Source organism: Solanum verrucosum, unplaced genomic scaffold (assembly GCF_900185275.1).
Source record: "Solanum verrucosum unplaced genomic scaffold, falcon-dt-bn FXZP01000149.1, whole genome shotgun sequence".
Classification (NCBI taxonomy): domain Eukaryota; kingdom Viridiplantae; phylum Streptophyta; class Magnoliopsida; order Solanales; family Solanaceae; genus Solanum; species Solanum verrucosum.
Window position 1 is genome coordinate 308,823 of NW_026020295.1, and position 14,618 is coordinate 323,440.

At 31.0% G+C, this 14,618-nt stretch overlaps 4 protein-coding genes across 6 annotated transcripts in view; 1 reads left to right on the forward strand and 3 right to left on the reverse strand.

Moving 5' to 3' along the window:
• LOC125834656 (photosystem I reaction center subunit psaK, chloroplastic) overlaps positions 1-14,618 on the reverse strand; it is a 204,598-nt gene that overhangs the window by 82,403 nt on the left and 107,577 nt on the right. The window lies entirely within an intron of this gene.
• Positions 242-2,279, forward strand: LOC125834655 (glycine cleavage system H protein, mitochondrial). Its single transcript, XM_049513791.1, has 4 exons — positions 242-392; positions 787-875; positions 1,421-1,591; positions 2,015-2,279. The coding sequence occupies exons 1-4, from the start codon at positions 293-295 to the stop codon at positions 2,138-2,140; spliced, it is 486 nt and encodes a 161-aa protein (XP_049369748.1). The 5' UTR covers positions 242-292; the 3' UTR covers positions 2,141-2,279.
• On the reverse strand, positions 3,873-4,378 carry LOC125834659 (beta-amyrin 11-oxidase-like). Its single transcript, XM_049513796.1, has 2 exons — positions 4,132-4,378; positions 3,873-3,974 (listed from the first exon to the last, which is right to left on the reverse strand). Exons 1-2 carry the CDS (start codon positions 4,339-4,341, stop codon positions 3,873-3,875), a joined length of 312 nt encoding a protein of 103 aa, XP_049369753.1. The 5' UTR covers positions 4,342-4,378.
• Positions 4,802-5,397, reverse strand: LOC125834685 (ent-kaurenoic acid oxidase 2-like). The gene is made up of 2 exons (XM_049513822.1): positions 4,927-5,397; positions 4,802-4,837 (listed from the first exon to the last, which is right to left on the reverse strand). The coding sequence occupies exons 1-2, from the start codon at positions 5,395-5,397 to the stop codon at positions 4,802-4,804; spliced, it is 507 nt and encodes a 168-aa protein (XP_049369779.1).

Below are 14,618 nucleotides of genomic sequence, written 5' to 3' on the forward strand. Positions count from 1 at the left end.
GAAAAGTCCCACATTGGAATAAAAACGTTTTCTAATAAAAGCAATTTTGTATCCAAGACTCGAACTCACTATCTTTGGTGAAAATTGAAAGAAGTACTTACTGCTCCACCACAACTCTGCATTGGTTCTGTATGTATAATTGCTAACATGTTATATATCATTTGATCTCTCAAACTTTTAGGATGAGGCTTTCATTTTCCACCATTCAATGTTAGATAATATATATAAAAACCAGAAGTATATACTATATAGCAATATCAAAATCTTTCCCTTTGTTGACACATTGATAAAAATGGCTCTGAGAATGTGGGCTTCTTCAACAGCCAATGCACTTAGAGTCTCTTCTACTGTTTCAAGAACCAATTTTTCACTCTCTAGATGTTTTTCTACTGGTAACTTTTTTCAACTTATTGTTCTCATTAAAAAAAGAGTCTAAATTTGTTTATAGGGATGTTTACACAAATAACTCGATGCAAAGACAAAGTCAGAATTTTTAGTTTATGAGTTTTGAAGTACTATTCATTTTACTTACTAGGTTCTAAATAGATTATTTGTAGTTTGTTACATGGTGTTAATTTTGGCTCTGCTGAACTAGAATTTGCATTGTGGTGACATTTGCTAACCGATATACATAGATTATACACTGTTATACACATATTATACATCAGGTTATTTTTAATTTAAGTGGTTGGGTGAGCGGATGTTCATGATATTAATTCTTGTTTGTTGTTGTTTTGTTTTAACTTTATATTTATTTTTATTTTTTGGATATGTTGCAATTTGTAGTTCTTGAAGGGCTGAAATATGCATCTTCACATGAATGGGTAAAGCATGAAGGGTCAGTGGCAACAATTGGAATTACTGACCATGCTCAGGTTTTTCTTTGACTTTTAGTACTTTTCGTATAGTTTCTCACTTTTGTTTTGATAATATAGAAATCTCCGAGGGTTGAGATTATCAGAGGCAGAGTCAAGATTTTAACTTTATGAGTTCTAAATTCTAGGATAACGACATCAGATGTTGATAACTTGCTTCTGAATTTAATCTTTATACATATATAAAGTTTGAACTAAAGTTATTGAGTTTGACCGAACCTTTAAGTAACCTTCTAACTCTTACCTCAGGTCAAGTGACCTACTATTTGAAACTCGGTGAATAATGGGCTTACCCTTCTACCCTTCTCTGCGGTAGACTTGCATATAGTTCTCTATTGAATGTTGGTTGTATGTTATCAATTGATGACATTTTCATACAGTAAAAGCATAACTACAGGTAACCATCCTTAAAAAGTGCGGGATTTGTAATCTAGAAAATAAGACAGATTATCTGCTATAACATGTTATAGTACACCGATAGTGTAAAAATTCTTTACATCCGTTAGTGCATACGAGTTAAATCCATGAGGAAATGGTGTTTTCAGGATCATTTGGGAGAAGTGGTGTTTGTTGATTTGCCAGATACTGGTACTTCTGTTTCACATGGAAGTAGCTTTGGAGCTGTTGAAAGTGTGAAAGCCACCAGTGACATTAACTCTCCGATCTCAGGCGAGATCGTTGAGGTCAACACAAAGCTCAGTGAAACACCTGGTTTGGTAAATATCTACTAACTCATATATATATGTTCCAACTACTTCATTTTTTGGGCTAGTTGAAATCTATGTTGTTCGAACTTTTCAAAAAATGCAACTAGGGTGCATGCCAGATCCTCTAAAAGTAGTGTATTTTGGGAAGATCAGACAAGGATGAGACAGCATTTTTGGAAAGTGCGAGCAACATAGGTTGAAAACTTGAAATGTCAGTTTCCTTATGATTTTGTTGAAATCTATGCTGCTTGGAGTACTCTTTAAAAATGTGACTAGGTGTGTGTCGGATCCTCCAAAAGTTGTGTATTTTTGGAGGATCTGATACGGGTGAAGTAGCATTTTGGAAAGTCCGAGCAACATAGGTTGAAAACTTGAAATGACATATTCTTGATGATTTTTCAATGTTTCTTTTTTTCACCTTATGCAACGAAGATCAACTCGAGCCCTTATGAAGACGGATGGATGATTAAAGTGAAGCCGAGCAATCCATCAGACCTCGAATCTCTGATGGGGGCAAAAGAATACACAAAGTTATGTGATGAAGAGGAAGTTCATTAAAACTTGAAGGTGATTTTTGAATTCACCTTTTAGACTAGCATTTGCTGAGATGTTTTGATCAAACTTTCTTGTTAGTTGTTAAAATTCCACAAAAATAAATAATAAGATCCACTTTTCTTTTCTTTTTTTTCATTGCCTCCGCAGAATTGTGATTTGAGTTTTTTTATTTATGATTTTTATCTTCCAATTCTTTCTAGTAATTTTCGCCACGTTAAAGTTGATCTATAGATAGAATTTTTGCCTGTGTTGTTCATAGTTACCAAAAATGTTGCTGCACCTACTTTTGGAGGATCTGACATGCACTAGTCGACATTCTTGAAGAGTCTGTGAAACATAGTCAGTGTTAAAGGACAATACTAACTTTTATATTGCTCAGAGTTCCAAAAATATTGCTGCAGTCATGTCGGATATTCCAAAAGTACACTACTTTTGGAGGATCTGGCATGCACTTGTCGACATTTTTGAAGAATATGAGAAACATAGCTCTAGCCTGAATGTGTGACCAGATTTGACCGCGTAATATGAAATTCTTAACTTGAATAACAGGAACGAGTGAAGATTTATCGGTAATTGACATACAGAAAAGGTTTAAAATCTGCTCGAAAATACAACGAAAACATTGTACATCAATGAACAGGAATGTGGTAAGGCTCAACATGAAATCATGAGAAGAGGCAATTTTTATTGACATGATGATGAGATCCTTTTGAGTCTTGCAAGACAATTATCAGTAGGACTAGGAATTGGTAGATATGTCACACTTGTTTTCGGATTAAGACGCTCGAGCCTGCACCAGAACAAGTTCAAAGCCAAACTATGCATTAATATACACAAAAATCAAATGTACTATGTGAAGTTGCAGACCTCAAATGTGTGTTGATATAATGTTAGTACCTATAGTTGAGAAGAAAGTAGTGAAGAAACACTGAAACTTCAAGCCTAGCCAACTCTGCTCCGGGGCACAACCGAGGTCCTGCTCCAAAGGGAAGAAACGCGCTAAATGTCTTGGCCTCATCATCCTGCTAAGAATCAAATCTGTTACTTCCTTAGCCATAATTTGAAGTTAGTATTGCACTTTAACCATGACTAAATCTTCTGTGGCGGATGTAGCTTATTAGCCACGGGTTCATCTGAACCTAGTATTTTCGACACAGAACATCAATGTTAATGTGAAAACACTAAGATGATAACAAATTCATAAGTATAATAAGTTCAATCTTAAGAAACTTAAAGGCTGAACCAATCAAGTTTAAATCCTGAATCCGCCTCTACTACATGCCGACTCCAACTTGCTTGGGACTAAGGCGCAAGTATCATTGTTGTTGTAAAGAAAATTAGTGCAAGGAGATATTGCTTATAATACTTACATCCCATCTTGAAGGATTAAATTCTTTGGGGTTCACATGATTGTTAGGATCCAAATTAACTTGCCTTATCCAAGTCAATACCTTCCATCCTTTTGGTATTGTGTACCCTATATAGCACAAAACAAATTCCATCTAGTACATAAGACATCTTATTTTGTCAAAAACTTAGGCTAAATGAAGGTGAAGACGAGAGAAAAAGGCGAAGTTTACCATCTATGTTGATTGTCCTTTTCGCGTTTCTATAAATGGCTAAGGTGACATTAGAGCAACGTAGAGTTTCATCGATTACCTTGCATTTGAACACAATTCCATATGTTAAAATTCTCGAACTTTCAAAAGGTCTACATTCTCATGCGACTAGACTATTAACAAACCTTGGTTAGATATTTCATCTGTCTAATCTCATCGTAGCTAAGTTTTTTATCCAAATCAGGCAGCCTTCTCTTAACAATTTCCTCTTGTTCCTCCTGAAAACAGAGAATTTCTCAAACGGTACATCAGACCTCTCTATAACAACATTTCACTATAGCATCAAAAGATATCTGGACAAACGACGTTGTTATAGAGAGGTTTAACTCTAGTAACAAAACATTTATTTAGATTACAAATGACTTGTTATGTTACCTTTGCTTTTTGTAAGAACTCAGGATGTTGTTCTAAGTACATAATTGCCCATGCTGCAGTGTGAGCAGTAGTTTCATGACCTGCAAACACGTAAACGATTAACAAGTCGATGATCTCCTCATCGTTTAATCTCCTTCCTTCGTCGTCTTCAATGGCCATAATCAAATCAACCATATTGCCCTTTGATCTTGATTCATCCTTCATATTCATCACCTTCCTTTCATCTATTACTGATTGAAATATCTTCACCAGGTTTTCCCTAGCCTAAGTTAATGACCATAAACTAAAGCTTATTAGACTCCAGAATTTTCGACGTGGAAGATAAATTTATATGTGAAAAGTCATTAAAGTTTCAACAAACACTAAATTTGAACTGATAATTAAAGAAGTACAATGATTTCAATACTACTCCCTCCGTCTCAAATTACCAGTCATATTTCTCTTTTACACGTCCTTTAAGAAAACATTAATTAAAAGAGGTTTTTGATTATTTGACCCTCATTTATGTCTTAAGATATAATCTCTCTTCATTAAATATTTACTCTGTTGAGGTGTTTGTAGTCTTCAAGAATAATTACAACTAAGGATAAAATGAAAAATAAAATCATTTTTCCTAGGACTTCATGAACTTTTAAAATGACAATAAATTTGAGATAACTGTTTTAAGAGATCACGAAAGATAATTTGAGAAGGAGGAAGTAAGAATCTATAATAAAGATCTAACCAGTCAAATTTAAATCTTGAATTCGTCTCTAAACGAGTGGGTAAAAAAAATGGGACATAGCTAGAACTAACCTTGAATGCCCTATGGTAAGCAAATCCAGGGAGATTGATAGGCAAAGCCAAAAAACCTTTCAAATAAATAGTATACACCTTTTCAACCATATCTAACCATTGAGGATCAATCTCACTACCAATCATGATTCTTATTATAACTTCAAATGTAGATTTCTTCATTTCACTAAGAAACTCAATTGGTTTTTCTTCAATGGCATTCCATTTTTCAAATGAACTCTTCACAACTTTTTCAATTAGACCAAGGTACAATGACAATGCATGTTTGCCTTTTATAGGAGATGTTGTTATTCGACGAAGACGCTTGTGTTCTTGGCTTGTAATTCCATGGAGAGCTTTTTTTCCAATGAGATTTAACACTGATTTAGGCCATCCCAATTCAAAGTTGTCATCATCCATCAAGATTTTCTTGCATACTTGTGGTTTTGTAACAATGATGCTTGGTGTTCCAAACATAAATGCTTTGTACATTCCTCCTTGTCCATACCTTCAATGTTTCATTATTATTTTTTTACCAAATATCAAGAATGTTAGCATTCACTATAGAAATCAATTAGTATAGTTAAGACAATATATAACAAGTTAGAGTGGCGAAACCACAAGTTTCTTTCGTTAAGGGTGATCAAGATTTAATGGTCAAAAATCATACCTAACTATCACTTTTTCGTGAATTTCATACTCCAACTATCAATTATTTTAATACATTAGAAAAATGAAACAACTGATAGTTGAGGTTTGGAATTCACGAAAAAGTAATAGTTCAGGTGTGTTTTTACCATTATCGATCTTCGAATGTACGTAGATGTGTAAAGATTGACTTTCGACCTATGCACATAATATAATTTTCTATATACAAAAGTATTAACAAATAGTACAACAACAAGTACTAGTATAGCCCCATAAGCGGAGTCTGGGAGGGTGTACACACGCAAACCTTACCCTACCTTTGTGAGGTAGAAAGACTGTTTTCAATAAACTGTAAACTCAGGATAAAGGATAAAATGAGGTAAAAATTTTAAAAAAAAATCCTTTTTTACTAAAAGAAAAGATGATTAAGGTAGACAACATACCTAGAAGTAAAGTAAGAGATAAATGATTCAGGATCACCATATTTGAATGTCGTAAAAAAAGTGAACATATTCCCAATGAATGGCAAGCTCATATCACCTGGAGGTATGTTATACTCTTTTGAACTAAATTTGCTTGTATAAAACAAGTCATTTCCTCTCTTTAACAAACAATAAATAGCAAAAATCACAATTGCAAAAGATGTGAAAAAGATTGATCCAAAATCACACACCATTTTCCACTATTTAGGCCAAACCAAGAAAGGTTTTATAATTTGCATACTAAAGATAAATTTTTGATTCAGTTGGTTTTATAAAGAGTTTGTTACATACAAACCATATAAAGACAAATATATATATATATACACGCAAATGACTATGTGACTATGTCATGGTTCAAGTCATGGAAATAATTACTAATATTTGCATCAGATTGGATAGGTTGTTTACATGATTACATCCCTCGGGTGCAATATCCTTCCTCAAATCCTGCTAACGTAAAATGCTTTGTGCACTGAATTGCACTCTCATTTTTATTTGAATTTTATAATATAGTCATGGAGACTAATAGAAGATAAAGACTGTCATCTAACGGTCTATAAAAATTTATATTATAGTCTAATATTTTCTCATAAGATTTTCATTTTGATAAAATAAAATCTTTAGATCCTTATCTAATTTTATTTTATTTTTAAAAATAAAATCATTTACTAAACAATTGTCTTTAAAAAAAAAGATATAACTGACAAAGATTTTTTTTTAATAAAGGAAAAAAGACGAATATACCCCCAAACTATTGTAAATGGTATGCAAATACCCTCCGTCATACTTTTGGGACATTGGTGCCTCTGCCGTCCAAAAACTAGAGCATATATACCCTTTATACTAACGGACATACACGTGTCATAATTTTATCCACCGATCTGATATTTAATAAATATCGGATCGATGGATAAGATTGCGTCACGTGTCCCTATTTAGTCTTCCGTTAGAGTGAAGGGCATATATGCTCTAGTTTTTGGACGGCAGAGGCACCAATGTCCCAAAAGTATGACGGAAGATATCTGCATACCATTTACGATAATTCGGAGGTATATTTGTCATTTTTCTCTATAATAAAAAGACGGCAGATAATGGCATAATTAAGGTTGATAGGGGACACACATTGTATTTTTCATATGGTATCATCTGCCGCTTCATCATATATATATATATATATTGTGCCCCTTGCTCCATTTAATTTGCTGATGCGAGAATCGAGACAGAGACGAATTCAAAATTTTAGTTGGATAAGTTTGGTTTTAAAAGTTCTTAGCTAAACTCTACTTTAATTATTACGGAGTTTAAATCTAATATTTATAAAATGTAATGAAGTTTTTATGTAAAATTTATCGTCCCGTATTAAAATATTAAATTCAGATAAATACATTAATTCAGAATTGCCAACCGGCTTGTGTTAACCGGCAACTATACTTGGCTTTTTTTTCTCACAATTATTATTATAAGGAATGGCCGCACAACTAACTAGTAGGCCAGCTCAGAGACGGGTTCAATCGAATTTAATAATTTTTATTTATATAATGTATTTATGTTAAAGAAATTCATTTTATATATACAAATATTCAATTTAAAATCTAATTATTGATACTTGAAGTCGTCATTTCAAAATTTAAAGCACGTAAAATTAAACTTATAACTTGGCTTCTACTAATAGGAGTACTGGAGTAATAATGTACATCAGTCAAAAGTCCCACTAAATATATTTGAGTGGAAAAATCATCTATATACGGTTAAAGCACTCTTACTGAAAAGTTCTCTATTTTTAGGACTCGAACACAAAATATTCTTATGTATCATTATTGTGAAGTTATTTCAAACGAACAATAACAACATGTCCAATGTAATTCCACAAGTGAAGTCTGACGAGAATAGAGTATACACAAATTTTACCCATATCTCGTAGAGATAGAAAAGATGTTTTTTTTATGTAACTTTGCGACCTTAAATTCAAGGTCCATGTCTCTCAAATTGAAGAAAGTAAACATGACATCTCACTATACAAAGTATCTCACATTCCCGCAAGGTCCAGGGAAGGGCCACATCCTCTCTTAGAATGTAATGTTGGTACCCTCTCCTGACACAAACATCAATAACTAATTCCACGTCTCGAACATGTAACCATAGAGAGCTTTACATCCCCTTCTCAACAGAAGAAAGCAACATAGAGAACAAAAAAATAGAACACATTTACACTGCAAATCCAATGTTATTGATAACACACCCTTATATACAAACAGAAAACATGATGCATCTCACATCTAAACACAGAATTTAACCAATACCACAAAACAAGAACACTTCAAATGACAAGAACTAAACAATACTACTAGAATGTGATCCAATGAAGACACACACATAACATAATACTACTAGAATGAGATCCATCAATAGTAGAATTCACTCGATTCACTAATAAGGACGAGGAATTACAACTATATTTGACCATTACACATGACTACAACAGCCTCTGAAGATTGAGTACTAGAAATCGACATCAATTGTGTCCTGAAATCCTCTGTTCTGTCCCCTGAAGCCGTTATAGAACCATTTAAGATGCAAGAATTCTCCACGATACCTATATCAGGTAGCAAATTCGATATAGCAATGAGCAATTCGCGTGTTACATCGAAAGGAGCTTCCTCTCTATTTTCCATAAAATGCAGATTCTTCCTCTGAGTCTGAGTTATCTAAATGCAATATACAACACAAAACTATTAGCTTGAAAAAACAGATTTTTTTCAAGTTTAAAGAGGAATAATGAATGATAACAATCAGAGGCTATGTTGTTTGGAGTTTCAAAAAATGTTGTCATGCCTGTATCGAATTCTACAAAAATGCATTAAGATCAGACATTTAAAGAGTCCGAGCAATATAGATCAGAAGTACTATTGCAACAGCTAGTACTTAGCTGATGCCCCAAAGCAATAGTACGTATTGTTCAATCGCTCTCAAATTATCTATCGTGATTTTCTTATACATGTTTCTTAAGAATTATTAATTTAGGAATTAGGAGGAGTTTTTAACTATTTCATTGATATTTGAACAATCATAATATCACTCATATTTGACGTGTTTGTACGTTTGAAGAATAATAACTATAAAATGGATAATTTTATTTTGAACTTTTTATAAAACTATAAATAATTTGAAACAATTATTTTTAGATTTCACGACAACTAATTTAGAAAATTACAACAACTAATTCGAGACCATTATTCTTAGAAATTAAGATAGCTAATTTTAGGAATGGTCAGAAAATATTTTCAACAAATTTCCACAGAAAGAAAAGAAAATTAAATCAGGGAGGTAAAAAAAAATGTTAATAGTAAAAAAAAATCAAAATTATCACAAAGTTTCAAAAGGCAATTATTCATTATTCTATTTAATGACCTAAACTATCGATCACTTCTTATGCGTCAATTGTTTTTTTTAATACTAAGGAATTGATAGTTTAGAACTTTAGATAGTTAAAATAAACCATGAATAATTAAGATATAAAATTTACGAAAAATAATAGTTTAAGTGTTTTTCTTTACCAATAACTCGGAAAAAAAAGAAGAAGAAGAAGAGGAGGAGATCTTTCCCTTTTCTTGTATATAATTTAAAAACTCATTTCCGTATGTAGTATTACTTTGCATTTCTGGCAAGAGGCTATATTTACAACTTGCATGAACTCATAATCACGTAGAGACAAATTTACCAACTACAACTCACCAAGTAAATTTACAAACTACAATAGATTACAATTTACAAAACCAAATAGCCAAATCTTATATATTAACAAAAAAATACAAAGCAAAAACACAGAAAATACTGAAAGAGAAGAGAGAAAAAAGAGGGTACCTTTAAAAGTAAAGCGCCTTGTTTGATGAGTATATTATTAATTTATTATGATTTTTTATTAAATATAAGAGGTGCTTTTCTATTTTAATTCAATTTCCTCCAAACTAGATTTACGGATTGTCAATCAAATAAAACCCTATTTTTGGTAAACTATATTTATTATTTTCTTACCCTTGGATTTTGAGCAAATAGTACTTTGGTCTTTGTGGTTTGGATAAATGTTACTCCCTCGGTTCTTATTTATATATCGTTTTTATTAAAAATTAATGGTCCGTAGTATTTGTCATTTCACAACATCAAGACATAAATGACATTATTCTTCATATTATAACTTTGAGATTTATTAGCCTTAATAATATGAATTTGACTAACATAGAAAAACTAAATGATTGATTCATGTTCATAACTGGTCAACTTAACTAATTAAAATTAATTAATTTCTATTCACTTATTGAAAACTTGACTTCAAGAGAATATTAAATAAGGGTATAATAGTAAACTTACATAATTTCATAAGGGACGTAAAATCTAAAATAATGATATATAAATAGGAACGGAGGGAGTAGAATATATATACACGAAAAAAACCCTCCCTCCGTTCGTAATTATTTATTATTGTATGACCTGACACACCTCTTAAGAAATAATAAATTAAATATTAGTTTAATTAGATATTACAAATCATCTAAATATTAAAAAAAAAATTAAAAAATACAGAATTGTGCTTAATAATAAAGGTAAAATAAGTATAAAGTGATGAATTATCTCTTGAATTTTTAAATTGAATAAATAAAAGTGAACATCTATATTATTGCATGCATAATTCATTTTTAATACGTAGCAGATTTATCATAGTATTACTATATATTGTCATAGATGGTAATAAATAAAAAGTATTACTAAAATCAACAATTATTTGTAAAAATTACATAAATCTCATAGTGTTAATATCTAATTACATTTTATCCCTACTATTTTTCAAATTACAAAAATCCCTTAAAATTAAAGGATTTCGAATGCATCAGCATACATATGGATACATAGATCATGTAGGGATGCATAGAGGGGAGGATGTATTCAAGAGTGTAGGGATCCGAGTGAAAATTTTGTAATTCTTTTAAATGGTAGAAAATTTTAAAGATTAGAGTAAGTGTTTATTTATATAACTTTTTCTAATTATTTATTAAAAAGTACCACTCAACTAATCTTCCTTGCATTTCCACATGTGGGCTTTTCTTAAGCCCATTGGACTTTAACAAAACTATAATGTGGCCTTTTCTGGCCACACGTGGGCTTTTATCAACAAAATAATAATGTGGGCTTTTCTTGAGATTGGGACAAAAAAAAAAACTCAAAATTTGAGGAACGTATCGTTTACAATAAACATTAAGGATTGCATATACGTGTCAATATCCCAAAAAAACAAAGATGAAAATCATTTCTTTGGTTAAAAATTCCATATTAATTAGTAAATCTTCCATGTCTGTAAGCCCATTGAAGTCTTGATTTTCAAGAAATTCATTTAAGATTAACTTTTAAAATTAATCAAACTCGCAATCATGCGTTTGTCTTTTTATTCTTCTTAACTTAAATATCAATTGAGTGACATGAGACCCAATTATGTAACCTAAGTCACATATTTCTTGATCGAAGCTAAGAACAAATTTTGATATTGCAATTATACAAATAAAAATCTATTAGATAAACATCTCTTCTTGTGATATTTATTATATATATAACTGTCGAATACACCCCCCCCCCCCCCCCCCACATGTTATTTTACTTTATCTATTGGCTATGAGATCAAAAGGTGCTTTTGTACCATTGAGTTGGCCAAAAATGTGATAGACGTATTTTTTTTTTTATAAGAATAATAAAGAGGGGGAAAAAATACATTGAAAATAAATTAATAATAACCGTTCTTTAAATATATTCTTGAGCAGTTTTGATTTTATAAATTTATTAAATATTGTGAAAAAGATATTTAACTAAAAGTATCAGGACAAAAACTATACCTCCAATTTCCAAATGTGAGTTCCTTCTAATTCTAAATCATTTTTTATTATTCTCGTCGAATCTAATAAATAAATATTTGACGGAGATCAAACATATTCACTTTTGTCAAATTTAAAAGACCAATACTACTTAAGAGTTTATTCAAGGAACTAATTTTTAAATTTTGATCAACGCATAAGAGAATATTTTTGTCATTTTCTCTTTATCGTTATTATTGCTCCTCCCTTTCACTTTTACTTGTCTATTTGAACCTTGCATTCTTCCTTACGAAACAATAATTAATATGAGTATTTTACTCTAACACATATTAATTGATGCTTAGTCTTATGCCTTGGAGAAATAATTTGAAAAATGGAAAAGGGTCAAAAATACCCTTAAACTATCGAAAATAGCTCATATTTACCCTTAAACTATATTTCAGCTCAAATATACCCTTCCCGTCAAACTATTGGGTCAAAAGTACCCTTCTTATTAACGAAAGTTGTTAAATTCCATGTGGATGCCACATAAGCGCCAATAGGTTCCACTGCCACGTAGACTAATAAAATTTCCCCTAATTTTTCCCTCATTTCTCCATTTCCCTTAGAGTTCCCCTAAGCTATGCTGTTGAGTTCAATAATCTTGTTGACAATGGAACATGCCATTATCAGAAGCTAGTCTGGTACTCCTTTTTGACCATATAAATTCTTACCACTGGTTCATATACAACAAATGCCCTTACTAAACACCTGACTCGAGATCAAGAACTTCAATGGTTGATTATTGGTTGCATGGCTTTTAATATTTTCGTTAATTCAATTGTTTTTAAGGGAAACAGAGAAATGAGGGGAAAATTAGGGGAAATGGATGAAATCATTTCCAAGGAAAATGGAGAAATGAGGGGAAATTTTATTAGTCTACGTGGTAGTGGAACCCTATTGGCGCTTATGTGGCATTCACATGGCATTTACCAACTTTCGTTAATAAGAAGGGTACTTTTGACCCAATAGTTTGACAGGAAGGGTATATTTGAGCCAAAATATAGTTTAAGGGTAAATATGAACTATTTTTGATAGTTTAGGGGTATTTTTGAGCCTTTTCCGTTTGAAAAATGAGTAATTAATGCTAAGAGTAAAATATATATATAAAAAATTCTTAATATACTAAAAGTGACAAGCAAATGTGAAAATATAATACTTTTATAATAATAGACGAGTAAAAGTGAACTGAGGGAATATTACTCTCTCTGTCCCAATTTATGTGGTATTTTTCATATTTTGAAAGTCAAACAGTTTAAGTTTGACCAGAAATTTGTGTGTGGAATCTTCAATTGTTTTGAAATGAAATTTATATATTTGTAAATTACGTAAAAAGTACTATAAGTTATAATAATTGGCAATTCAAAATAATTAAAAGATATATGAAAAACTGACGGTCAAAAATAGACCTGTTTGAATCTTGAAATCCGAAAAATGCCACAAATTGGAACGAAGGGCGTACTATTTTTTGCTAAACACAAATGAAGTTGTCTCTTGAAGCACACGAAGCACTGCCTCAAATTGAAACCAAACTTTTTTTTAATACATGACAGAATCAAGAAAATCTTAATTAGACTTGGAGAAGCAATAAACAATAGCATATACAAACATTGTTAGGCCAATTGTGTGGAAAAGCTTTCATAAAAATAGAAAAAAGTATTGAGATGAAAGAAAGTTGGATTACTAGGTCTTTTATTATATATGATTTGAAAATGATATTTGTATTGTACATAAAGGATATATAAGTGAGTCATATTTTATAAATGTATCTCCATACGTGCTATAATGGCTATGTGGTTTATCTCCAATATGTTCATTTATATTATATACTTCTAAGTTATAAACCTTCAAGGATGTAAATAGAGAAAAGTATCACTTAATGGAATGTGGAAAAAAAAGAAATATCATTTTTGAAAACTTAATTGCAATCAATACTTTTCTATAACAATCATCCTATATAATAACATTTCATTATAACGGATAACTTTTCTTTAAAAATTAATTTTTCATGTTATTTTACATTATAATGTAACATATACGCTATAATAACCAAAAAGATATCCGAACAAACAACATTGGTCTCTCAACAAAAGAAATATTTGTCAAATTTACAATAACAATTGTGTTTCAATTTTCAATAAGGGGCCGTCGGTTATCATATATCTTATTTCAAACCTTTTCTTTTGTGTTGAGGGTCTATCGCAAACAACCTCTCAAACCAACAAAGATATGAGTAAGATTTGCGTACATCTTATCCTACTGTTATTTCACTTGTGATATATATATATATATTATTGTTTTGGTGTGTGGTCGAATATATAAATATTACTCACTAACAATCTTTATCTATTTAAAAACTTGTTTACTCCAATATAAGGATCATGTGGATATATATAGAGAGAGAAACATAGTTTCTAATTCTTTTTTATTAATTTAATGTAGATTGATAATTGATCTTTTGTTCAACTTCTTATCAATAATAACATGCTAAGGATCAAGATAAACTTCTTAAATAATGTAAGTATTATAATTAATTCATGAGATTTTAAGATAATCTTGGATTAATATTTTATAATCCAACAAAAGTGGGAGAAGGAAAAACGGAAAATCTCAGTAGCTATTGTGGCAAAATCTTTCCATTTTCTGTGTATTAATAAATTGTAAAAAGGGTAAAGTTATGTACCAAATT